At 39.5% G+C, this 26,557-nt stretch overlaps 1 protein-coding gene across 1 annotated transcript; it reads left to right on the top strand.

Moving 5' to 3' along the window:
- Nucleotides 1–415: 415 nt before the first annotated feature.
- LOC145769893 (integrator complex subunit 1-like) lies at nt 416–25,389 on the top strand. The gene is made up of 40 exons (XM_082581440.1): nt 416–610; nt 888–1,096; nt 1,599–1,782; nt 2,139–2,225; nt 2,661–2,826; nt 3,044–3,293; nt 4,133–4,261; nt 4,624–4,771; nt 5,362–5,538; nt 6,373–6,470; nt 6,822–6,989; nt 7,180–7,379; nt 7,928–8,178; nt 8,455–8,561; nt 9,266–9,507; nt 10,055–10,181; nt 10,526–10,612; nt 10,836–10,975; nt 11,584–11,817; nt 12,342–12,549; nt 12,965–13,168; nt 13,309–13,503; nt 13,932–14,099; nt 14,596–14,728; nt 14,810–14,935; nt 15,334–15,452; nt 15,585–15,836; nt 16,076–16,187; nt 16,381–16,487; nt 17,163–17,299; nt 17,378–17,447; nt 17,848–18,029; nt 18,281–18,474; nt 18,766–18,908; nt 19,315–19,416; nt 21,470–21,649; nt 21,859–21,999; nt 22,193–22,420; nt 24,182–24,394; nt 24,477–25,389. The coding sequence occupies exons 1-40, from the start codon at nt 463–465 to the stop codon at nt 24,837–24,839; spliced, it is 6,729 nt and encodes a 2,242-aa protein (XP_082437566.1). The 5' UTR covers nt 416–462; the 3' UTR covers nt 24,840–25,389.
- Nucleotides 25,390–26,557: the final 1,168 nt, after the last annotated feature.

The following is a 26,557-nucleotide window of genomic DNA, read 5'->3' on the forward strand; positions in this document are numbered from 1 at the left end:
TGAGTCTGATTTCCTATTCGGTGATTTTTTGAATTTTTTTTTAAATTAATGGGTATCGTAGCCTAATTATCATTGCCGTTTAAGGGTTAGGGGTCAGGAGTTAAGAACTCACCGAATTGGACTCATCGAATCGGACTCACCGAATAGTAGCAGACCCTTAAATTTTACCCTAGAAATAACATAAAAAATATTAACTCATCAATTGAACCATATAATCTCCTACATTGTTACGCCAGAAATTTAAGTAGCCTACTTATGTTCAACTGTACCTTATTATAAGTTGTTGCATTCTTTTGTTTGGCCTCTAATCATGTACTCAGGTAATCAAAGAATATATTGCAACCAATTAAAGAAATTATGTTTCTTGGTTCAACTGTTTAATCTCTACTAATAACATTAACAGATTATTGCATACTCGTACTTTAATTGCAATGCAGTAAGGCAATTTTTTTAAAGAAAGATATGAAGAAAACTACAGCTGGAGGGATGAAGCGTGTTGCACGGCCAGTGCCAATAAATCGTCCAAGTCAACCACCAACTGACTTTATTGCTTTGGGAAGCAAACCCAAAGACAACAGAAATGCTGGAAGTGACAACTCAAGTCAATATAGTAAGAATTGTAGCCTATCATCCGGGTCAATTTTGCAAAAATGCATTTTTACTTTGTGCTACTATTACTAAATTATGTTAGTGCTACTGAAGAACAAATATATATCGTTTTAAAACTATATGAAACTCTCATTATCAGTAGTGTCTTGACAAAGTTTTCAGGAACTGTATTAAAAAAATGGTTTCATTTTAAAATTCTTTTGTAATCTTGCAATGTATAACTCAGCCTTTCATAACGCCTGCACAAGTGCACATGCTAACATTTTGATTGTATCTAGGAATGCCTCCTATAAAAAAGCCTAAAATGTCTTCTGCACCTTCGCATCATATGATGACACCATTGAGTCGCTTGTCAGTGGTGGAATCTTCCACTAATCGAATGTCCCCGACAATACCAGAACCAAATGTTCCATGCATTGATTGTCCCCCGGAAGATATTGTTTATCGTGTTTTGAAGCATCTTGACACTAATCCTGACCAAGTAGAGGCAAGTGTGACTTGATGTGCAACTGGTGATTGGTTAGAAAAATTTAAATTTGAATTTAAAAATTATACTAATTTTCCAAAAAGCTTTCGGCATGCTTGGCTGACTAAAATTGTCTAAGAGTAGTCAATGTGTAATAATAAATCAAAATAGAATAATATAAACTTCTTTTGGTGTGGCTGCAACCTACCTGGGAAGGTCACCTCAGAAAACTGGGTAAATGCACTGTCTTCATTCTGTCTGCCATAGTCTTCAAAGTTTTTTTTTCTTAAAAAACCTTCCATTTTACAGCCATTTTATGCTTTCATCAGTTTTGTTAGTGACTGCATAAAACAAACTTGTTATCTTTAAAACAGTTGAGTGTTTTTGGCCACTTGTCTTTATTAAGACCCATGTTTGTTATTTTTGTTTGAATTCAGTGTAACTAGTTGATTTTTTTCTATCTTAGAGCATTTTATCTTTTCCTTACACTACCGTAGTTTCACATATGATGTTTTCATTACAGGGACTAATATGTGGTGCCATTCGCAATTTGAGGCTGCACAGAATCAAGCCAGATGCTACCACTGTGCTGTCTTTATTACACCTTGCAAAAACCCATCCCTCTATATTCAATAAAGAAAATGTTATTGATAGTCTGTGTAGTCTCCTGAAAAAGGATGTTGGCGTGGATTACATCAAATCTAAAAGTAACACATGATATTACTATTTGGATAATCTTTATGTCATTGTATGCAATATGTTCATTTTAAGGTAATGGTGGCCGGCACCTGTTGAGCATGGAAATTGTTGTAAACTTGTAATGATGTTTCGGTTTTGTGCTCTATCGCTGTGTCTACATGAAACAAATGCATCAAACAGATTATTAAGATTATATTTTGTAAGATATGGAGAAGTTTGCACAAAAACTACTTTCCACAGAGTAGCAAACAAAATACGACCAAAGCGCTCATAAAGTAGTTAACAATTGTCAATATATTTTTCTAATTTTTGTTAAAAAATTTACTGACCCACAATTTCCAATCACCATGTTGTATTTTTTCAGCAAACAATATTGTTGCTATTATTGCGTGTAGCATTCTCATGAAGGTTTTAGAAACTGAAAACAACTGGCCCACATTGATTGTTCAAGGTATGTGGTTTTGTGGTTATCATTATTTGTGCGTCACGCTTTGATAACAAGAATAGGTAGTTAATTAAAAATTGACACACTTTAAAAAGTTGAGATGATACTGACCGAACTGCTGTAGAACAAATCAATACCTTTGTACGAGTATCAGTCTCACAATATTTATGCTAAAAATCAGTTAACCTAGTGAGCAAGTGACCGAATGGTAAAGCTGCTTGACGAGGCTCAGGAAGACCTCGATTCAAAACCCACCAAGGCCATGTCTCAGCAAGACGTTTCATGACATCTCTAAAGGTGAACGCAGGGATTGGCTTCCTTGCTTTTTTTATTATTTAAGCTGAAATCTTCACTACAGCTCCTGGATTAACCGTGAATTTAATTTTAAGAACGTAAAGTTACCATGTCAAAGTCAGCAAAACATTGCTCTATGTGTTTCAGTGTTTTTGGATGATTCTTTTGCTGAACGGATTTGGGTTGACCACGTCGATTGCCAGTATTTTGTTAAGAACATTCAAACGGCTTTTGGTACCAAATTGAGTCAGAACATTGAAAAGGATGATGGTGTTATCAATGACGTCTTTTCAAAAGAAATTACATTGTCTCGGTATGTAAATTTACAATGAACTTGCATTTGTGTGCACTGTTTGTTAGAATTTATATTTATGTGTGCTTACCGTATGCACTTCATATCACATTTTCATTTACGGGTTATTTACTACATAGTTACGTTGCTTTGAACCAGGTAAAGTGGATAGCCACCTTGTTTTTAAATTTGTGGACAGGATTGCTTAAATAAAATACATTTGATGCTTTTTTTTCAGATTTAAATCCAATATTGAAGTCGTTCAAAATTTGACTTTGGATCTAATTAAAGAGCGACTTGCTCGGCGTCAAAACGAAATCGGTGTCAATTCAGTTGGGCAAGGCCAGGCTGCCACAGGAGCTGCATTAACAGGGAAATATCTCATCCGAACCTTGACGTCTGCATGCGGCATGCAGGATGTACGAACTGCGGCCGTTCAGAAACTGGAGATGTGGCTTCAAAATCCGAAACTTGTCAAACCCACTCAAGTATGGTGTCGTTTTTTTATTTTGGTTATGACAGAGTTTATGGAATTTAATGCTAATATGATTTGTACTTTTTTATTTTTTTACCAGGGAATGGAGCAACTATAATTGTTTGAAGCGTTTGTTGCAAAAATAAACCAGACACTGCTTATATAACAAGTTAATATCATGGGCACGCAAAAGCACATGAGAATTTTGATGTGTGATTACTTTTGATTCAAATCGTTGTAGGTAATGAATAGGGCAAGTTTTTGTTGCATTGAAAAGTTGCATTTATTCACGAACATTTCAAACTGCTGTAGTCGCAGTATTTTATCCATGTGAACTATTCACATGCAATGCCAAACATTTCTACACGTCGTCCGTTGAGATTGACAATCGTTCTCTTAGCATGCATTTGCTGAAACTTCATACAACACAAAGTTGGTTCGCATTACAACAATTGCTGACGATGCTGGAGTAATGTTTGGTTGAGACATCTCTATAATCACGATCCTAGTACAAGTTTTTCCTAACTTAGTCGATGTAAAAGTGAAAACAAAACATTTTCTTAATTATATATCGTACTTTGCCTTTTGATACAACACTAAACGAAAGTTGCAGTTAAAATTGTATTGCAAAACGAAGAAAGTTGCCTTAACAAATTCCTGGAAATAGCTCAACATTTGGCTGTATATATAGGTTTTTATTATTTTAGAAGCTGTTGAAAAATGTAAAAATAAGTTGCAAAAACTGCCATAGTAGCCTAATGAGTAAAAAAATACATATATAAAGTGGTTCGTTTTTAAAACATCATAATCAAAGGAAAGTCGCTTTCAATGACTTTTCCACACCATTCCCAGGATCTGCTCCACGCTGTTTGCGTCAATTGTCACACGCACTCTCAAGAAGACGTTGACGTCATAGGCAGCCTCACCAAGTTGCGGTTGAAGTCGAAGCTGCATCTGAACCAATATCTCATTTCTGTCAAAGTACGTAAAATAAAAATAAAGCCACTCTTGATATCTGTCAGAGGAAAGTGATTAAATTGGTAGAATCAGTTTATCTAGTTTTCGTCATGTGTACGATAATGCCAGATAAAACCAACTATCTTCGTGTAGTAACCCATCGTAGTGTGCTGCCGGATGGTTCACTACTTGGTACTTTTGAAAATGCCTGAAACATATGAAACAACTTCGGTCAGTCTGAGACAAAATCCAGAGCCAGCTTAAGTTGCGGAAACTCAACTTAAAGCTTCCCCGACCGAAAACGGCTCACTTCTGACAACTGCACTGTACGTACGTATGACAATCATTTTCTAATCAATTTTGAAATGTCTCTGTGCTTTTCATAGGAACTGATTGACGCTCATCCGGATAATCTGAAGACCATGCTCAGCTATGTGCTTTATAACGAGCTATCGAACTCACGGAATCAGAGCAACATGGCTGTTGTCACATCCACCTTGCAGAACTACCCAGAAGCTGCATCGAAGACTTTGGGTAACGCAACCTTTTCGTTAAGCTACGTTTTTTATAATTGCCTTGTTAGTTCAGCAATCGGCATATTATGTCTGTTGTTTCAATTTGCAAAAGAACTTACCCAGAAGAAAGGTATCACTTTTAGAGTTTTATATTTATACTGTATATTTTGTTAAAAGTTCAAAAATACGAAACAACACAAGCTGCATTATTGTATATTATATCCGCCTTTGAGCAAAACTGCAGTGGTGATGCTCTTGTTGGTAGACGTGGGTTCGATACTCTGTTGGGTCATACCAAACACGTTATGAAAGTAACAGCCAAATCTCGTTCCTGTTTAGCACTTGAGGCTTACATTTGATATAGCGTAATAACGCTATATATTATACGCTGAGGCTTACATTTCATAATAACGTACCGTACTCGACTGTGCTTCTGTGGGGCTGCACTGAACCTGTTTTTCTTGTTAAACCCCTGAAAGCAATTCATATCTGGAATGGATACATCGTTCTATGAAACACATTATTCGTGTTACTATGTTGCTGCGCCATCATAACCAGGAAAGATTTTGATTTTAACATTACTCGGCTCTTATTGATAATTTTTCCTAGCCTGCGTGTGCCAAGATCTTCTGCTTCAGCAAGAGGATTACCTTCGCGCAGTCCGATCTTTGCTCCGGGAGATTGTGCGATCTGCCAAACACGAAGTACGTTTTCCATCCCTCGCGCTTGGCCTAATGCAGGAGCCAGATATGGAAAAATACCAACTACTTGACCAAGCACATAAAGGTATTTTAATTGCTGCATCATGTTTTTCATCTAATTCCGAATTAAACAATAAATGTTATTAATACTGTACTACAAAAAAATTACAGTATATTATTTCCAAATTGTATGGTTTCACCTCACGTTTGTTTGGTGTCTGTTGAAAATGATATGTGTACGAAGAAACTCCATGGAACTCCACTAGCCGAATGTGAAAGCATTGCCAGACGTGCAGAAGCTAAGTAGTTTCTTACTCTACTATTTGAGAAAAGCTGGTTTCTGAGAAGGCGATAGAAAAAGAAAAGAGTAAACATTTATTTCCAGCATAAGTTGGTGAGACCAGTATGTGAACGAACGGAATGGCCCGATTCGGTGAGTCCGATTCGGTGAGTTCCCTATTCGGTGAGAGCCCTATTCGGTGAGTTTTTTTTTTAAATTATTGCGCGCCGTAGCCTAATTATCATTGCCGTTATAGGGTTAGGGGTTTGGGGTTTTTTTGGGGTGTTTGGGGTTTTTTTTTTTTTTTGGGGGGTTTTGGGGTTTTTTGGTGGTTTCTGTGTTTTTTTTTGGTTTTTTGGGAGTTTTGTTTTTTTTTGGGGGTTTGGGTTTTTGGGTTTGGGGTTAAGGGTTTTAATTAGGCTACGGTACCCGATAATTTTCAAAAAAAAATTTATAAAAATCACCGAATAGGGCTCTCACCGAAAAAGGCTCTCACCGAATCGGACTCACCGAATCGGACTCACCGAATAGTAGCAGACCCGTGAACGAAAATGAACTGGGTGATGTTCATGCAGCTATGCTTTGTTAATGGTCGTGCAATGTCGTGGTAGCCAACATTAACACGGATGATTCTCGCAGATCGTTACATCACTTCAACATCCGACTTGATCTGCCTCACCATGCTGCTTAGTGTGACCCCCCAGGTTAAAGAAGCCATCCATGTTATCAATGGCAAGGTAAAGCCTATCATCATGTTAATTCTAGACCAATTGAAGCTTTGAGGGTTTGAAGCTCAGCAAGTTAAGTTTGCCTCTGTGTGACCGGTATTGTCTTGTAAGATCATGTAAGCCCAATGACTCTTCCAGGGTCAAGATAGATATTTCACCGCAAGAAAAATTAAACACGTCGTCTATTGCTGTCAATCTGTGATGTTTCACGTCTTTTGAACTACAAACGGATGTAAATAACGATATCTAGCGTTTTGTACGTTTTCTGCAGCTGCCATTAACCGCATGCATGTTGTTTAACCATATCTGATTCTATTTTTGTCACACCAATAAAGTACTTTCACAGCAACTTGTGTCTAGAAAAAAGCTGCCGATAGTTTCGTGACGAACCCGGAAGCGGTGACGACAAAGTTCAAACGAATTATAGCCGAGATCCAACACAGCGCCCTCTGGTGGGTTCACGTCATTGTCATCCCCCAACTCAACTCTACAATGCAAGTTTCTGAATACCAGCAACTGATATACAAGGTAAGCTCTTTTAACTTTACTTGGTCTTTAGAGCCGTGTAGTCAAAGCAACGAATATTTCCAGCAACGCTGAGTCCACTCATTGCTACTCAGTTAATGAAACATTTAATGAAACTAAATCAGTTGCCGCATGTTTTTCCCCTTTTAACTAATTGACTGATGTCAACATCATGCTGATATTTTCTTGCTAGCTTTTGTTCTTGAAACCTACCGACAGCTATCATACAAGAGATAACTGGCCGCCCGAGTCAGAGCGAAGTTTCATGATTAAAGCGTGTCATGACGTACCTGTGCTCGAAGACGCCCTCTTGCGGGTGGCAGCGATAGGGCTTTCCCAAGAGCATCCTCTGTCTCCCGCCGATGCTCTAGATCTCATCCACCTGCTTGTCAGGTAGTAAAGAAATTATTTTATTTTCTAGAGTAAAGAGTAACTTAATTTGAGAAGTGTTGCTTTCCTAATTGCTTGTGCCATAATGAAGAAGTCACACTGAGAAAATGCACCACTGCCGCTATGGTGCAAACTTAGTGTAGCCGCACTGCGTTGGGTTTCATATACAAATATCAAACGCTTGATCTTCCCCCATTGTATTTTTAAGCAATTCACATCATTACCTCCGTTGAGCACATTAGCTTTCCACCCTCCGTGAAATGAGGAAAGGGATCCAACGGTTGGGAAATTGTCTTTAGAACTGAATGTGATACAGTGGAGGTCGTTGGTTTGATTTCTACTGTGAGACATTTTCCCTTCTATTGCGAGATAAATTTCTTGAGCATGGCAACCACACTTGGCTGCAAAAGTTACCTTCAAAGAATGTCAAAACTTTGATAACTTTTATAAACCTCAATATTCCGAATTAACATCGTTCACTTTGAAAGAGTCATTTTTGTATTTGTGTCTTTTTTAGATTGTTCAGATAAATGTTCTTGTGTGTTTTTCAGACGTGCCGGGGCACTGGCCCGACCTGGGGTCAACCCGATTGCTGCAGAAAGGGTCGATTTCATCGACACCATCCTCGCTTTGTGCCAGTACCACCATCCTGGCACCATACGATTACCATCGGAATACATCCCGCCGTCCTTAGCCATATCTTTACTGTATTGGACAGCATTGCAGTGCTTGTTGGCTGTCATTGCTTTCAATCCCTCAACCGTTGGTCATCAGGCATGGACTCAATATCCAATGTTGAAAGGTGCGTTTTAAGGCTTTTTTCAAAAACTGTGGTACCTGTCTGTTTAAACGCTGTTTAGCCACACAATTACATACACAACAACACATAGAGAAAACAGGCCACACATGATCAATGATTGATCATACATTTTTCTAATCTCATATGAAAAAACGTACATGCCACGCTGCTGTTGCAAAATACTCTACAGCAGGGCTTGCTTTATGTTTGTAATTACAAAACCAACGTATCTCTCACATGACGCTTCAGTGATCACAAATTATCATGTTCATATGACAGTGCTCATGGAAATGTCCATCGTGAACCGGTTCACGTATCCACCGATAACTTTGGTCGATGAGGATATCAAGAGTCAAATGGTAGGAAAGGAACAGCAAATGGCATTGGTGAGCAAAACAGTAGTTTGCATAAAACAGACGCAGTACAACTTGTAGAAGATTAGAAAATTATTCAGCATTTTCATCAGTTAATGCGAAAAAGCACTTTTTAATATTTTTTTTTTATTAATAATAATCTAAGAGTAAGTAACATCTACTGTAAATTTCTCCATTGATTTACAAAACAAAAGTTATAGTTCAAAAATGTAGATGTAAGCGACCTGTTTTAAACTGATGCTGCGGGTTCGCTGTGGTAGTAGCGAATTGCACTAGCTTTCGGAGCACAGTTCCCTAGTCATGTGCAATAACGAATGGAACAGTGTTCCGAAAGCTTGTGCAAACCGCTAATGACATAGCGAACCCGCAGCATCGGACTAAAACAGTTTGTTTTGCAAAAACGACGCAAACAAAACACGTTTGCGTCGTTTTAAAGTAAACAACGATCATGCTGCTAAAAGCTAAACTCAATTGCAAAAAAAGATATTACCGGTAATTCAATTTCTTAGGCCACTCGCATACCGACTAAATACTCAACCAGTAAAAGGTGCCTTTTACAGCGTTTCAACGTCGCCAGATTTTAAAGTGACGTAAAAACGACAACGTTTGCTGGCTAATTACTGTCAGAACTTGCAATGGTCAGCAGATTACTGTACAACTGGCAGCTAAATGTCAAATCCTTTTTCTGAGTTGGTCCTTTTTGTGTCTCAATGAAGATTGAGAAGACTGAGATCCTGGAATTTGAATCCCATCTTGCTGCTGCCACAACGCGCTTGGTGGTCACGGAGGAATCCAGTCTCCTCCTCTCGCAACTGATGGCTCTGGATCCTCAAGGACATCCACGTCGGCCACCAGAGCGAATTTTGGAGCAGATAGGAGCGATGTCATCCCACCTTCAGCTTGGTGTCTGGTTGTGTCGCTCACGACAACCTGATTTTCTTCTGGAAATAATCAACAGGTTTGATAACATTTCAAACTTTACACTGGTCAACAAATGTTTATCATTAGAGACACAAGTCAACTTTTCTAAATGATTTTTTTACGCTGATTCCGAATATGCGCGTAGTTTTTCTGTAGATTTTAGAATTACGTATGTAATAATATTTATAAATTAGTAAGTAGAACTTTATTTCATGTTATTTTAGTTTTTGAATTCCTCATTTTGTAGCTTCACAATATTTGTTGTGTACGGTAGCAATGTTTTGAAACGAAACAATAATGGTTAAATTTGCTTTGCGCCTTTATTGGTCAAATCTCAACAATACAACCTGTAAATACCGTATTTTGAAAACATAATGTGCCAGAAAAAAGGTTAGACATTTTTTTGTAATCAGTGGGACGTCGCAATCCATTTCCGATTAAAATTTGTTGTTGACCATTCTATGTCAGCTATTAACGCTGCTGATTCTGTTTTTTTTTTAAGTTTTATTTGTCCACTCTTATATGGCTTAATAAATATTTTTCATTACTTAAACCACATAGTTTCATGAGCCACATATTTCCAGACACGGTGAGAACCAGTCCATGAGCTGGCTACCTGACCTGGTGGCGTCAACCAAGGGGGATGTTGGTTTGCTTCCGGTGCAATGCGTCTGTGAATTTTTACTTGTTCACGACAGCGAGTCCGAAAAAGTAAGTTTGTTGAAACGAAAGATTAATATTTAAAAATTGTTTTATGTCGAATAACTTCTGCTGACTGCAAAACCATTTCAAGAAATCAGTTCTTATTTTGCATTAGCTCAACGTCTGCATAGGTTAAATCACGGTTAAATCAACGTGGTAAAGTAATCGATTTTCTGTCTAGCAATGTTCGGTGAACGGAAGATCTGCGTCTTGTCCATAATAATGATCCTTGTTTCAACTCAGTCTTTTACAGCTGCCATGCAACTCAAGTATGCTGATGCCACAACCACTTTCAGAACGAAATTATTCGTCTTTCTGTAAACCCCTAAGTAACAACTTTCAATTACTTTCAGCTGTCAACTGGAGGGATTCATATCAGTGAGCTTGTATCACAATTAAGAAGGTTGCTTGGCGGTGAGAACATCGAAGAACCTCTGCAGGTGAACTCAAGTTTGCGTTCATATGTCACTTTACATGCATCTGTGTTTTAAAGTTAAAGTTTTTATGCAAGCCGTTGCACTTATCCAGACAGCAAAATCCGTCATTTTTACATTGATTCAACGTCTGCAGACGATAAGTCAATTTAAAAATGACAGATTTTTCTGTCTGGGTAAGTGCACATGTCGTTTATTTTAATAGTATTTAATTATCTTTTTTTCACAGGTGGCTCAATATTTCTTGAAAAGACTCTACTCTCCACAACACATGATGCGAGCGAGGGCCCGCAAAGCACTGGCGCTCATACTGAGCGATGCATCGGAAGATACAATGGACCACGACCAGTTGACTGATGCAGGATATAAGTGAGTCTTCATCAGCCGCCATCAACCAAATGTGGCTTTTCTGATTGATGATGACGATCTTGTAGTTGTGTCTTGTTAATGCTACAATCAACTACAACGTCTTCAGTAGCTGAAGTAGGAAAAAATCGCGAGGCACCAGAGTTTCAACAAAGCACATTTTCTAAGAGTGAATAGACAATGCAAAAGTTGAGGTCTAGAGAATTAAATAAAACAAAAAAGTTTTCCGGGAAGTCTCTGGAGGGTTTCCCCGAGGTAATTTTAACAAATGTTCGTTTCGGTCATTTCTGTATTTTTTTTTTACTCAATAATGTTTTTTTTTTCAAGACGCTCATTTTATATTTGACCAGATTTGTCAAGGTTTAAAATGTTTTTTTTCACGGCCACAGAAGGATTTCAATCATTCTGTTTACAGAGTTTTGTGTGGTCTTGCATAGTATTAAACGTCTTGTGTGAAATTTTGGCACTATAAATCGACATACGGAAATAGCTGAAAACCATCGATTTCAATGATTTTGTTTGCTGGTACCTTGTACATCGTTTGTGCGTTGTGCCACGGATATTGCTTTGCATAAATATTATTATGACGTCATTTTTATCCATCTGCTCAGGTGGCTTTTACACGACTTTGTTCAAACCCCCCATTATGCGTCGGTGATTCGGCCTCACGCGGTTGAAGCTGTCCAGAGTGCAGCTTTGGTTGAAGCCGACCCGCTGTGTGTGGTCGCCTACATCAAGTTTCTGGTCAACGATCTGCGGCAATTTGAAGCGTTGAGCAGCGAGGAGGATCTATTTGAAAAATCGATGAGTTATGCCAGAATGGTTGCACAGCTTTTGTTGGACAGGTATCGAAATGAGAATCGCTAGTGTGCGAAATCTACTGTTTTTTAAACCATCAAAAAACGCTATTTTTTCTTGTTGTTTTCTTCTTGAGATGTGCATTATTTCACACTCCAATCTGGCAAAATAATACATTTTATCTTTCTGATTAATGTGTCTGCTCATCTTAGATACAAATAAGCTGTGGTGATAGTGCGCTATGGTTGCATCACAAATAAGACTTTTTTTTTACCTAGTTTTATTGTTTAACATTGGGAATTATGGCCATTTCTATACTGCGTAGAACTACTGTACTGTAGAAGAACTGAAAGTGGTCAAATTGACCCTTAGTCAACATTTAATGTTTTATGATGTACAAAGTACATGCACGTAGATCTTGATTTTGACAAATAAAATATGTTTTTCTTGTCTTTTGTTACTAATCCAACTGATCATTAACTGCTTTGGGTCAAAGTGACCCCTAACCTTACTTTTGGCGTTAAACGCGTTGTCATCCCGATCTTCATTTGACCTCGATTGCTTTCTTCAGGCGGATCATCGTCGATTGCGCAATCTCTCTCATTGACGAGAAATTGATTAAAACGGACAACAGTTGTGCTGCAGAAGCGTTTATTGCCTCAATGCTCGAGCTATTGCTCGCTCATATTCGACAAGCTCAGCAATATGAAATGCGCCGAAGGATCAACTCCCAAGACGCGAACAACGATGGAATGCCTTGGAGCGACTCACAGGATGAGGTAGGAACCATCCCAGCCAGGAACGTTTGTCGTTTTCACGTTGTTTTAAGACTTTAAAACGATGTGAAATGAGAACTTTGATTGCTTGGATGGCAGGTCGAGCCACATGCAGCAACAAATATCATTCACATTTTCGTCAATAAACTTTGAATAAGAATTAAGATTTCATGGATTTACTGTCTCGATCAATGGTGCCACGTGCCGTACAGCTTCTTTCAACATGCCATTAACAGATGGCTGACAATAACTCAATAGGATTGAATAGTATTATTCAAAACAAGTACAATAAATAATGCTATTCAATCTTTTCAAGAAGCGATTGTCAGTCATCTTTAAAAATAAGTTGTTAAATGTTTTTTCTATTATTGTAAAATTATAGTAATCGCAACATCTAACAAACGTTCAACTTTTTCAGATTTACGTGAGGTGGCCCAACAACAGCGGGGCTGCCACTCTGCACATATTCATTCCACAAGCCAGCATCATATTGCTCGGCATGGGACCGCCGTCACGGCTCCCTGGCAGAAGCAGCGATGCGAACATTGACTTACAAAACGACGCCTTGTACAATGATTTAATGAACCTTTGGTTCAGCGAGGAGGGTTACGTTATCCCCCAGGTATTTAGAAATGTTCACACTTTGTTTTCTGAAGGTTATGTTTTTAAAAGGTAAAATAACAGCTTATGTGCCTTGTTTATTCTTGCTCTATTCTGGAAAGTTTTTTTCTTGTTGCGTGTTCTAACAAATGTAATTTTTAGGCTTTTCTCATGGACACTCAAGAGGAGGCGTTGCTTATTCCTGATTGGTTAAGACTGAGAATGCTTAGGTCAGAGGTCACACCGAGAACACGCCGCCTTGCCTTTGCAGCCGTGAGAGATTTGGAAGTTGATCAAATCATATTATTCGTTCAGTCCTTCGGCATTCCAGTCAAATCAATGAATTTGCTTTTGGAGGTACTACCATCAATTAGCTGTTGTGTACAATACTTTCGTAAAAAAACGATTTGTGGTCTGCTCGCTTGAGTTGCAAGCCATTTTTAGCATTGAAAGTCTTATTGCATAAGTTTAAATGAACGAAGCTTACAATTTTATTTCATCAAACGGCTCAGCTTGTTTTATTAAACCAATAAGCAACGTATTACCGAAATCGAATACACAATCGTTGAGATGAACTTAATTCCATCATTATCGTTTTCTTTTTGTCTTAACGTGTCAAGTTGCAAATTGACAGGTTTCGCGGTTTTTGGGTTGCAAATTTGATACAATTCATGTGTGCACTTCAACTCCTCTAGCTTTCATCATTCTTTCCCGAGAAAAAGACGTTCGATTGCGTATCTGTGTCTTAGCGTATCATCAAAACTTCTATATTTTTGCATTCCCAGATACTGGATTCTCAATGCGAATCGAATAGTGACGTTATTTTGAATGCGACCAGCGGGAACGCCAGCTACATGGCGAAGTTATTGGACGTGCAAAGGATGCGTGGCTGCAAATCCGGTCTCGTAGTTTCCGATTTGCTGAAAGTAAATCTAAACGAACCCGCTAAAAAGGTGAAATGCTGCACTTTGCTTTGGTCGATGTGGACAGCTCGCGTTATTTTTCAATCTGCTCTAGTCGCCGTCGATTTTTTTGTTTTACGTACGGTGCAAACAGTTTGTTTGTCGATGTGAACTGATTGTTCTTGACATAAAAAAGGCGCTTCTTAAGCTCATTTCTGGCAGCTTCACATGTCTGTGGGAGCTTTGAGTCACTTTCCCAGTCGATTGCTAGCCTTGACAGACCAAAGTGTAAAAGTTTCCCCTAGTAACTCAAGTGTAACCTGAAGTTGTTGAAGACCGACTGTTATTGAAATCTGCTGACGCCACTGCTGCCTTAACCATTTTGTGCCCTGACGGCAAATTCATCATTTTTATATTGATTCAACGTCTACGGACAAGAGAATGTTTAATCTTTGTGATAACAAATTTACATTATACAGTATTTCTTATTTTTTGATCCGCATCACTTTTTACGGAGTGGTTGAATGTGATGTTTCGCCACATCTAGGCCTCGTCTTGTGTGATTGACCTCCTGGATGATAGCTCTGACATGGATGTGGACGTCGTCCAGGATGCTCCCCCGATCTCGCATGATGCCAACCAAATTAAGGATGTGCTCTTCAAGTGTTTCTCAGGATCAGGTGAATTATTCTTTTGTTCAATAAACGATTTTTTTATCAATAGATTTTTGTTGGTCATCTTTATTCTGTTTTTGTCGATAGGTGGAAGTAGCAGTGGGTGGAGCTCTTTGCTGCAAGCTGTCAATCAAGTCCAAGGATCATCCAATCCCACCGCTTTGTTTTGTTTGGAAGCTTTGCATAAAATCATTTCCTCCGGCAAAGCGACTGGTAAGAGATCTACCAAGGATGTTCGAAACGATTTCTTTGCTGGAAATAAAAAGAAACGAAGTTGTATAGTATAAAATGCGGTTCGACATGAAACGAAATCAAGCTACAGGAATTGGTAGACCTGGATAAGTGGTAAAGCTTCATAGAACATGACGCGATTCCATGTTCTTTTAAGTTTTATGGCGCTTTCTGCGCTCGGAGATTCTCATGTGTTGGGTTTCAAACGAAGCGTGGTGCTTGAGAAAATAAAATCCTTCTAGAAACCTCCTTCAAGCGAAATGTAAACAAAGATTTTTGGAATGTTTTGTCGAAACGAACTTTCGAAATGTTTTTTTTGTTTTAATCATCTGCATATCCTACGCTGATATAAAGCAACCGAATCAACTGTTTCTTTTCAGAATTCATTTCGTCTCTCTACCACTCCCCGTCCCGCGCGTCTTGTCTTTTGCGGGCGATGGACCGGGCGCTGTGCTCAAGAAAGAATACCAACCCAAAAGTTCTTCGCAAGTTTGGAGAGGTGACAGCTATCTTTCGGCATAACCATCAAATTGTTATTTATATGTTTGTTATTTATTAGTATTATTATCATCATCATCTTGACTTTTTGTCTCTGAAAGGAAATAAAATACGTTGCATACTTGCATCACAGGTAATGGCAAAGCTTCAGCAGCTTGGCAAGCCTCTGACTGACAAATTAGGCGCCAAGTCGAAGTGTTTATATTCTTTGGTGACGTTATGGCAATCCCGTCACGCGTCAGCAAACAAAGGCGTTCGACCGCGACGAGTGTCTTCGACGTCAGAGAAGAATGATAACTTAAGACAGTCTGATTGGTCGAGATTGGAGGAGTTTCTGCGACACCAGCTGGCATTTTTGGATAAAGATGAAGAAATTAAAGCGAAGGTCATTAGCACACTTTTCACGTTTGCTGGATACTGCATAAGACTTTGCTCGCAAAACAGCTGTCATCTTTAACATAATCTCTGGGAGGTATTTTAATCATATATAATTCAATTTTCACCTCTTTATCAGGGTGGTTCGAAAAAACTTGCGATAATTACCGTGTGGTAAGTTAACACGAAATGGAATATGTTTGAAATGCTTATCCATTATCCAACCGCTACTAATACACGTATTTGCAGGTTGGCTTAGTGGCTCAGATACTTCTTGAAGAAATCAGCCACAGGAGGACACAGATGAGTCTGGGGAGGATCCACTACACCAGCGCGTGCTTCACCAGCATTGGCACCACAGGTTGGTGTTTCAAATAACTTCTTCGGTGTTTTTGGATGCTGCTTTCAATCTTCGACACTCCACCCCTAAACGGTTTATATCTCCATGTGGCCTTCACGAAGAGGAAGGCTTGTCAGGAAATCTTGTTGCAAGAAAACATTTTGCAAAGAAATTCCTCATCAACCATCGCTAAAAGAAAGCTGTTTTTATGCAGGGTTGCTGGTGGATTGGCTTCAACTGCTGGATCCAGAGCTACTTGCCCACACTCCAACTTTGCAGAGGAAGCTGCTCTTTGAAAGTGGACGGAACGATTTTTCAGATGTACATCATCGCTTTTGTAATATTGACTGCCGAGTTGTTGAAACCGTCACCATTATAAAACGCTTTACCTTGATTCTTCAACTGCTTACAAGTTTATTATTATTATTATGCAATAAAATTAACTGTTAAAAATATTTCTTTGACAAAGCTGCAAACGATACTACTGAGACTGCAGCGACGGGGCAGGTATCCAGTGACATAATGTTTGGTTGACTATTGCCTTCCCAACAAAATAACTGGCCTTCACCGACTTGATGCCGTAACAATACTATGGCTTCGACTCGTCATACTATCTTGCTGATCAACCTTTTTCTTCATACGAACAAATAGTGAACAGCGAATATACTTGCTTGGTTGTTCAGTATTTTCGCCCTTCATTGCTCTTTGACTTTTTTACCCCCCAAAGTCTTAAAATCGTCCCTAGGAGTGTCATATTGCTAACTTTAAAAATCACCGCAATAGACCCCATCACGTAGAAGAGGAGAAGCAAAAACTAATTACAAAATAAATTAAAAAAATCTTGTTTTTTTGGCTGATTTCGAGTTTCCCGTTCAGTTTTTGAAGCATCGTTTTTAGTTTTAGTTATGTGAGCCCATTAAAACTTTCAAAGAACTTCATCGTGTATTTTTCACAAGTTTACTTGCAATATTGTAAATTATTATTTGTGCACTTCAGTTTTCCACGCCAGTCTTTGACCAGGCCTACCTTCTTTCCCTCCTCGCCGAGCATTGCAATTGGGAGACTATCCACAGCTCTCTTCGGTGGCTACTCTCAAATCTGACTCCCGACCCAACAGATGTGAATGCGTCTTCGTAAGTTGTCAACTTTCGTTCAGCTGATTTTGCAGCAGCGTTTTTTCAACATTTAAAATTTTGTGTCTCTTTTACCAGGCAAGCTTCTATCGCCGTTGACCCGAAAACTGCTCTGGATTTTGTTTGGGTCGTCATACAAGCACCAAAGGTTGGAGGTTTCATTCTGTTGTTTATTCATTCATTTAGTATTGTTCGATAGGTCTGTAAGTTTTTTCATTTAGTATTGTTCGATTCAAGGGTCTGTAAGTTTTTTCTACTTTGGACGGTCGACCCACAGCAATAAACCGGTAGACTCGGGTTTATGAACAGCACAAAAACAATGCCACCATCGAATAAAAAATGTCCAAACTATGCCAAATTTATGTAATTTCCAATGTTGTAACTTTACAACATAATCCACTCAATAATATCTTGTATACCGAGAGTAAAACACGATCGGTTTCATGTCTTGAGGTTTTCACATCCACTACCAATACCGTTCAAAATGACTGATCATATCTTAGTCTAACGACAACACTTGTGTCAACTTCATGCTTGTGTTGGTTAAGATCTGGCAGGGTCGGGAGAACAAGAGCACGAGCGTCAGTGAGCCAGTCCTGCAGTTGAGCACCGCTCACTTCACCAGGCTGCTGTCTTACGTCGTCGCTGCCACAGCCAATCAGAAAGTCAGCGATGACGTCACCATGGAACATGGCGTAAACTACGTCGATCTTTTCAGCATTTACTTCAGGTAGGAAAGAGAGCGAGGTTTTTTGAGACAGTTTTTTTTTCAATGAAGATAACGACCATATGAGTTGGTTGCGTGATTTTTCGTTATCACCAAAATTACCAATTGACTTTTATCCAACAAACCAATGAACACGTAAACTGGTTTTCTGCAATGAACTGTGTTTTTATTTAGACTGTAGCAGCCGTTCACCTCAGTTATTTTTGTATATACGTACGTCACGACTTGTTTCTTAATTATTGGTCTATTTTCAGTAAATTTTGCCAAGCGAAAAAAGGAAAGAAGCACATTTGCGATATTGCGTTGTTTTTACGCAATAAAATCAAGTCGGCTTCGCTCTTCAGCCCCTACACCCCAATCTGGTGGCAGTTGCTGGCACAGCTGTACATTCTGCAGCCGAATATACCTGTCTGGGACGGAATGCTGAAACCCTCCGAAACGAAATCAGGTGAAATACTCTTCTGAGATTGCTTTTGAACGTTCTCTTCCAATAAGCGTGGTTCTGAGACGGAATGTTTTGCTTCGAACCAATAATATCGCTTCAGCTAACTCTACTGGTTGGATCTTCGACCGAGAACTCTCCTACAACTGCCGATGTCACATTTCTATTCCCAGCCATTCACAGATTAAAACAAAAACCCAAACGCGTTTTCTTAAATCATCATTTTGCGACTGCAGTGACGTTCATGACAAGTTCATTCCTTCACGTGTTCCTCTCTCTGACTGGATTGTCTTGCAGGTTTCAGCCAGAGCGATCTGGAAAAGTTTTCCGACACAGTCACTTCCATAACAGTTGGTTCGGATTGCCAAACGGACGCTTTGGTTTGTTCCTTGCTGAACAGACTCGGCTACGTATGTTCTCGATCCAATGTTGATACAAGGGTAAGATATATTTCACTTTGCTGTACTGAAAATTAAGTTTTGCTATAACAACGCCACCCACATTAGTTTCTGGCATAGGCTTACAGTTTTCTATTATGTAATCTTGCCGTGCTTTGCGAGATTGATTCCGACAAACTCCTTTGACGCGTGAAAGATTTTCAAGTTCCATTAGAGCCGCACGTTTTAACAACTAAGCTCATTGGCCAGCACTGCGGTCGGAAGGAGTTTGCTTTGAATGGAATCGAGCTCTGTCCCTGAAAAGTTCTATCTGATATTTAGACTCTAGCCCCGCATCCTTGCTCTTAGCTACAGTTTGATTCAACAATAAAAAGAACTTGGTTTTTCGTGCTCTGAACAAAGTACTTGCTTCACAAGTAAACCGGCAACTAAAAAAGACTTAACTTAGGTTGGATCAAGCATCGTCATGTCCAGCTTGGATTCCGCCTACGACGCCAATCTGACGCTGACCAAGATGGCGAGTTCAAGACCTTTTCTCATCCTTCGTCAAGTGAGCATAACTTTCATATCTTTATGTTTTGCTTGATTCTTCTTGCGTATCAACTTTGCTTTTTGGCCACGAGACTTTAAACATGTGTTAACGAGTGGCCGCATATTTCGTAACATGCACTAAACACTGGCCGTCATCGTCAATTTGTAAACTTCATAATAGTCGCGTTTTTGACGACGCTGCTCTGTTGCCGTGAATCTAGTCAGAATCTTCAAGACGTTTCTCAGTCCGTAATCTGGTAGCGATTTCCCTTCTTCATATGTTGGAATATCACCCCTTCAGTATTGTCAACAAGCAGCAAAATGAATTGTGGCATAGTTTGCATGTGTGTTTAAAAACGTAAATTCGAAGGTAGCGCAACGAAAGTTGAGATTTCGATCTCGCCACTTTAGCATTTCCGGCCTCATCTTTTGATATATCTGGTCTATTTTTATGCAACAGTGATAAACCCCCACCTCGTCTTTTGGTATTTGCGAAATTGATCGGTCCAGGGCACAAGCGAGAGAGCGGAATACCGAGATTGTATCTTGGTTAAACAAATAGTTTTTAGACCTTGAACCAATGTAAACAGGACCGGTTTGCTGAATGAAGTAGCCAACTACCTGTTACTCAGGTATGTCCTTTGGCAGGAATTGCGTCATCGTTCTTTTTTTTTGTAGTGTCAAATTATTTTCCCAGCGTTGAGACTTGTAGTGTGCGATGATTCAACATCTATAGACACACTGGCGTCCAGATGAACTAGTGGACCTCTCCTCCATAGCATACACGCGCATGGTTATAGGCGAATTCTTCGTAAACAATTCTTCGTAAAGCAATTCTTCGTAAGCAATTCTTCGTAAAACAATTGTTCGTAAACAGTTGTTGGTGAAATGAAATCCGTAAAAGAATTTTTCGTAAAGCATTTCTTCGTATACATCAAATCTCCATTGCATGCACGAATAAATGCTTTGGGAAGAATTGTTTTACAAAGAATTAACTTTACGAAGAATTGTTTTACGAAAAATTGCTTACGAAGAACTGTTTACGAAGAAAACGTCGGACACCCACGCGCACACATTTGTTGCGCTGCCCGTTGAAGACAGTTAGTGAATGAGCATAACCCTCGTACACATGTGTGGCTTCGAACATGCGATCAGCGCGCGCGCACACACATGCTGCTGTACGGTTCATTGCTTCTAATGTTTTGCAAGTTGCAGAGTTTCGGCGCGTCCGAGGTGACGGTGGAACTTGTGTTTGTACAAATAACGATGATAGCTGTTGGTCTATTAAACAAAGTTTTGCTGACAGGGGGTCAGCTAGGATGCAAGCCCCCCCCCCCAGTTCGCAAAATGTTAGAACTACGCTCCTGAGATTGAACTCCTCGATTTGTATATAACGTTTGCACCATCCTTTCCATTGTACGTGCATTATAAGCTTGAAAGAACGTTACGTCATTGTTATTGATTGATTGTATTTATCCTTGTATGCAAGAATGTAACATAACAGTCTCATCTTCCCAGATTGTTGTTGGAACTGTCCGCGTGTGTGTATAGATGTCAATAAATTGAATACTCCCCAGACTATTTTCTACTTTACTGAAGAGTTTAAGTTATTTCCAAGAAGCAGCGCCTAGAAGCATGGTTTGCTCTGCGAATATCATGGTTTCGATAACATTACCCGCCTTCTACGTGGGATTTCTACCTTGGGTGTAATAAATTGGTTGGGCATAATTGCTGCAGGAAAAGCGGCCTAGAGAAAGGAACTGGCCACTCTGCTCTCCTTAGTGCCGATGCTTAGTACAATAAGAACCTTATCTTTTTATGCCCGACACTTGAATCAAGTATGGGACCACCTTGAGATTTATTGCTTTTTTCTGTGGAAACACACTAAAAAAATTGTGGTCATCAATTAATTTAACCTGTTTTTGTTTCGTTTTTTTGTTCAGAAATAAGCACAAGTTTTGGCAGCTGCACTTTTCTTCTCCCTTAAAAACTGCATCTTTTACCTATTTTGTTGTGTTTTTTTTTTTTTTTCACTAAACAAACATTTCCAAACAATGTGTTATCTTACCTAGCTTCCTTTACTCTCTGCGATGCTGCGCGGTCGGACGAGACACGATTTCTTCGAATTTAAAATGCAGCATCACCTGCCCCTGATGATCAACGTGATCGGTATCGTCCAGCAGCTCACACCGCACGTCTACAGGGAGATGCATGCGCCCTATTTGTTTGACATCATGGAAGCGTTTTGGCAGGTGCTTTGAATGACCGGAGTTCAACATGTGCAATTTGATCGTTTTTCCATTGAAACATCATAAATTTGTTCACAATTTTGTTAATTTTTGTTTTATTTGTTCATCGTCGCAAGTATTGCTTTGAGATTAAAATCAGTGTTTCAAAACTCTTTCATGGACTTGTCTTGAAAAAAAATTCTCAACAATAACCGCTTGCTCTATGTTCGCAGATGATAAGGAACTACTGCCATCGTGCGCGTCGCCAGATGTTGCCCGCCTTGCTGAAGACTCTCAACCTTTCACAGAATTACGTCAGCCATTCACCTGCTGACGCAGCTAGGATTCTGACCAAGCACCAGTCAACATTCCAGGTTACAATTTTTTTTCTCGCAAGTCATTTAGTGTTTTGTAAGTTATCTGAAGAATACAAAATATGTGATTGTTTCGCAAAGCTGAGATGGCCATTTTTTTGCGTTTATGCAATTTATTTTGATAGTAATTTTAATAAAGGATTTTCTTATTTTTATTTGTAGCGACGTACAATATATCATTTCTTTACCATAGGGGTTATGCCGAACTTATGCAGACCAAGAAAACATAGCTTCCATTGTGACCGGCCTTCAGTCAACCATATCATCGTGGATGAGTAATCCAAACGGCGGGATTGGGAGTTCCTCGATGCGGCCACCGGTTTTTTCCCAGTCGATGGCGATCAGTTCTTCCCGCGACAAAGCTATGCCCTTGTACGTGGAACTTATTGGGGAAAATCAGGATCTGGAAAACATTTTACAGGTCGAATGATCTTGTGATGGCTGAGATCTTTCAGCTAATTTTGTTTAAATTTAGAGCAGGGCTTTCCAAACTTTTTTGCTCGCAACCCCTTTTAATCTCCTAAAATGCTTCGCGGCCCCTTACGATTAAAACGACGAACAGTGCGAAATATACATTTGTGATATTTAACAATTTACTGTTCTCAGTTCAGTTTGTTTTTATTTATTTCTGACCATAACAACGAAGCCCATGGGCAGCCTGCTGGAAACAAAACTAAAAAGCAAACACATTTATTCAGTGTGAACAAAGCGAGTCCAGCCGTGGCGCAGTGTTTCGCAGGTCTCAAGGCGGTTTCAATGTTGTTTAGGCTGGAACGGTAGACGAAGTAAGAACATTTCGGATAAATCATTTTGAAATTTTTGTTTCCAGTTGTTTAATTTTTTGATGAACGCATCAATTTTAGATTTCCATGCAAAATATTGATGTTTTCTCATAGGAGGGACAAATTAATTTCGTTTAGTTTTTCAAGCAAATCTGACAATTGGCATAATTTCAAAAGCTAGATGCCATTGCAAAAATGGTGGACCAAGACTGAATTTTATTCTGTTGGAAAAATCACGATTTCGGTTTTCAACGTTAATTGGCTAGCCATTTCAAAGCGTTGACTTTTGAAAGCCACCTCACTTCACGATGCAGTAAAAGAGTTTTTAACTCTGATCTCATGTCACCTCATAAATTTTGAAAAATACGGGCAGCCTATTGAGTGAGCGACTTTAAAGTTAATTAATAACTGTCACCGCATCTCGCACAGAAGTGTTGATATGCATTAGCCTACCTTGTGCAAATTGGTATACTTTCTGCGCCCCCTGAAGTTCGTTACGCGACCCCTTAGGGAGTCGTGACCCCCAGTTTGGGAAGCCCTGATTTAGAGCATAATATATATATTTTAGCCTTAATCTCCAGTCGGGCCGGGAAATTTCACACTTCTCCGAAGAAAGACATCGCTGTAAATTTTAAGCGATTTATTTGGCTTGTTTACATTTTGCATTTCTCGCTATTCACGCTGAATACATAGAAGCGAAAACCAGCGCTTTGAAGCTGCTGTGGTTGCATTTCCACTTACTTTGCGGTGGTAGTTGCGATTTACCACCAATCTAGATTTAAAAAAATAAACAGTTTACTTAACCGCTTACGCTGATCACGACTTACTTGCATTGGGAAAAGGCGATGCTGGTTGTGGGCGGCTGAAAGCAGTTCAGGCCGCTCTCAACGCTTGTTGGAGCCACATTCGTTATTGTGTTTATCTTGTCTCGTATAAGATGCACGGCGTGTCATTTTGTTTTATATTTATAACAGCAAGGACGCACCGTGCCACAAATCTTTTCCACAGCGTGTCAGTGGTAAAAGCTATATTTTATCGAAAAGAACTTTTAAATAGCCGCTTTGTGCCATGCAACAGCTCCGGAATGTATCGTATGGTATTCTATTTGTTTTGAGGCTGTTCATGAACAAATTCAAGTTATAAGAAACGTAAGCGATGAACATCACTGGCTTTGACTGACGGTTGCATTCCGCATCATCAGAGAAACTCACCGACTCCTATCTCCACAGCTTGCAATAGCTGCCGTTTTTCCTTTGTTTCAATGACGTTGAAGCGATGTAAAGAAGTAACTTATGCTGGCTGAGTAATTATAGTTTTTTGTTTCTGTGTTTGTTTTGATGTGATTAAACCTGAAAATCGCGAACACGATTTTGATTTGTAATCTCTTTTCCTCTGTACAGGTCTTGGCTGATTTTGATGAGTCGTCTAAACGACGAATCGATAACATCGCCCCGTATGTCTCTGATCTGCGTCGGATCTTCAGTCAGTCACGTGACCCAAAGGCTCGTGTCTTGGCTCTGACGGCCGCTTTACGTCACGCGCGAAACCATCCAGAAGACGCTGTTCGAGAAATATATCCGGATTTTCTCAGGAGCCTGCGTGAATTAAGCGATGTAAGTTTGATTTGCAATTTGTTGCTTTGAAAATTCATTTTTGTCTATCATCCTTGTTTGTTTAAACAAATCTTTGTTTCAGACTGGTGATCGAGATGCAGAAGAAACGAAGCCAGAAAAACTTCTTTGTCGCCCCCTGGAATGGCGCACTAACTCGTCCGACAGCCTTTCTCACAGTTTGTTGGCCGATACAGCGACCACGGCCCGAGATCTATTGCAATTTTTACCAGATGTTGTCGTTTTATGTCGAGAAAACGCTGTTCAACTTTTGGGAGCTGCTTTTGACGCCGGTGCCCAATGCAAAGGAGCCTTTGCTTATCCCAAGTCAATTTCAGGCGATTCACAGAGCAATACAAACGAAAGCTCGGATGTGACGAATTCATTAGCGAGATCTCTGTGGCTTTTATGTGGCCTTGATGAAAGTGATATGAAGTCAAAATCTTGAGCCCAATCGACGGTTACTTTTACCGAAGCCATGAAACCGCCGCAGTTCCGAGAGGTCTACGATGTTGAAGGTTGGTAGATGGCATCGCAAATGGAAGAAATATTCCTCTGGTCACCTTTCCTGTGGAGTGATTTAAATTGAGAATAGTAGACTTAAAGCCGGCTTTAAACTAGGCACATATACGCCTTCTCCGACCACCGTGTACAAGTTTTAACGGCCGAATACGGATCTTTTCGGCTTCAACACCCTGCGCATTGCTCAGGCTTAATAGTGTGGAGTCAGATAAAACAAAACGAATCTCAGTCAACGGACTCGACGATTTCGATTGTCCGTTTCATGACATCACTGCTAGAATGTTGGCCAAGTGCACCCGAAAGTGAGGTGCAGTTGATGTAGTTTCTTCTACATTTTCAACAACTTTAAAGTACCCCACAAGTTTCCAACACGCCGACCAGACTGCTTCACTCTTGCAACTGACTTTGGAAAATTATTGATCGCGATGCCTATTTTTTGATTGTTACAAGGATCTCAATAAATTTTAATCACACAATTTGCCTCAAGTACCTGACGTGGCTTAAATTTGGCAGACTTTAGTGCCGGTAATCTCGTATCGTCGAGTGGTGCAGTCTTGGCCTTGTATATTATAAAGTTGGCCCATGTTTGTTACAGTAAACTGTAAAATCCTAAATTAGATAAATGGTTCTGGTGAGAAGTTGCCATGAATTTATGAGAGCTTGGTCGACATGAAAGTTGAGTTTCGAAGACGTGAATACTGAATATGTAGCATGAGTGAAGTACTTGCCCTGGAAAGTTTTGAACGCTTATTGCGCATTTTTGGCTTGAACTTTGCTATTTAATCGTACACTTTAACTTAAGGCAGAGCAGACCTTAAGTTAAGGTCAGTACCGTTGACAGGGGGTACTTTTAGACTTGGGGCCGGGAACTGAAAGAAGCCAATCGCGTATTATTTGGATATAACGCGTTTTTCTTAAAATTGTCTTGATTTTTGCCCAAAATATTTTCTCAACTGCCCGGATTGAGGTAAAGTCACTGTAGCAGTTTCCTATTGTATTTTTAACTTCGGTCGGTCGATTGACAGCTAGTGTCAGTTGGAAAATTTTTCCGTTTCTGTGAAAACTGGAATATTTGCACTTTGCAGCAATATTTTTAATGTTAAAACAAATTTGCTTCTAAAAAAAATTGAAATAAAATGTAGGTTATTAGGCCTACTGCAAGCTATTACGGCCGATAGCTCAGTCGCTCAGCACTTGACTTCGTAAACGAAAAAGCTTCAAGATCAAGCGGCGCTGGTTTGACTCTCGGGGTGTGCGCTTGAGCAGCGCATTCTAAGAACTGCTATCCGTTCAGCGGCACCTAATGGATGGAATAATTCTCCAGCAACAATTGGAAAACTTTACTCTGGCAATCTCGGTAACCGGCCTTGCGTCAAAAGCCTCTACAAGTAGCCTATGCACAACGACCAGGAAAAAATTATCAAGGCTTTGTCAGTCCGCAGATAAAGATTCAAAAACCAAGACAGGCTTTAAACTCGTTCTAAAATATGGAACGTCATAAAGGTATGTGCGTTGCGAATAAAACATCTTGGGCGCCATGTTAATTTTTACCAAGCTGCAATAATATGCAATATAGCTGCAAATTATTCACTTTACATGGAAATAATTGCACAACATGGGCTAGTGGCCTGAGTTTGTGAATTT

Source organism: Aplidium turbinatum, chromosome 1 (assembly GCF_918807975.1).
Source record: "Aplidium turbinatum chromosome 1, kaAplTurb1.1, whole genome shotgun sequence".
NCBI classification, from domain to species: domain Eukaryota; kingdom Metazoa; phylum Chordata; class Ascidiacea; order Aplousobranchia; family Polyclinidae; genus Aplidium; species Aplidium turbinatum.

Coding starts and splice junctions, on each gene's coding strand:
- LOC145769893 (XM_082581440.1), top strand. CDS start 463: ATGAAGAAAACTACAGCTGGAGGGATGAAGCGTGTTGCACGGCCAGTG. Junction 4,262..4,623: donor AATATCTCATTTCTGTCAAA/GTACGTAAAATA, acceptor TGCTTTTCATAG/GAACTGATTGACGCTCATCC. Junction 16,188..16,380: donor CACCAGCATTGGCACCACAG/GTTGGTGTTTCA, acceptor GTTTTTATGCAG/GGTTGCTGGTGGATTGGCTT.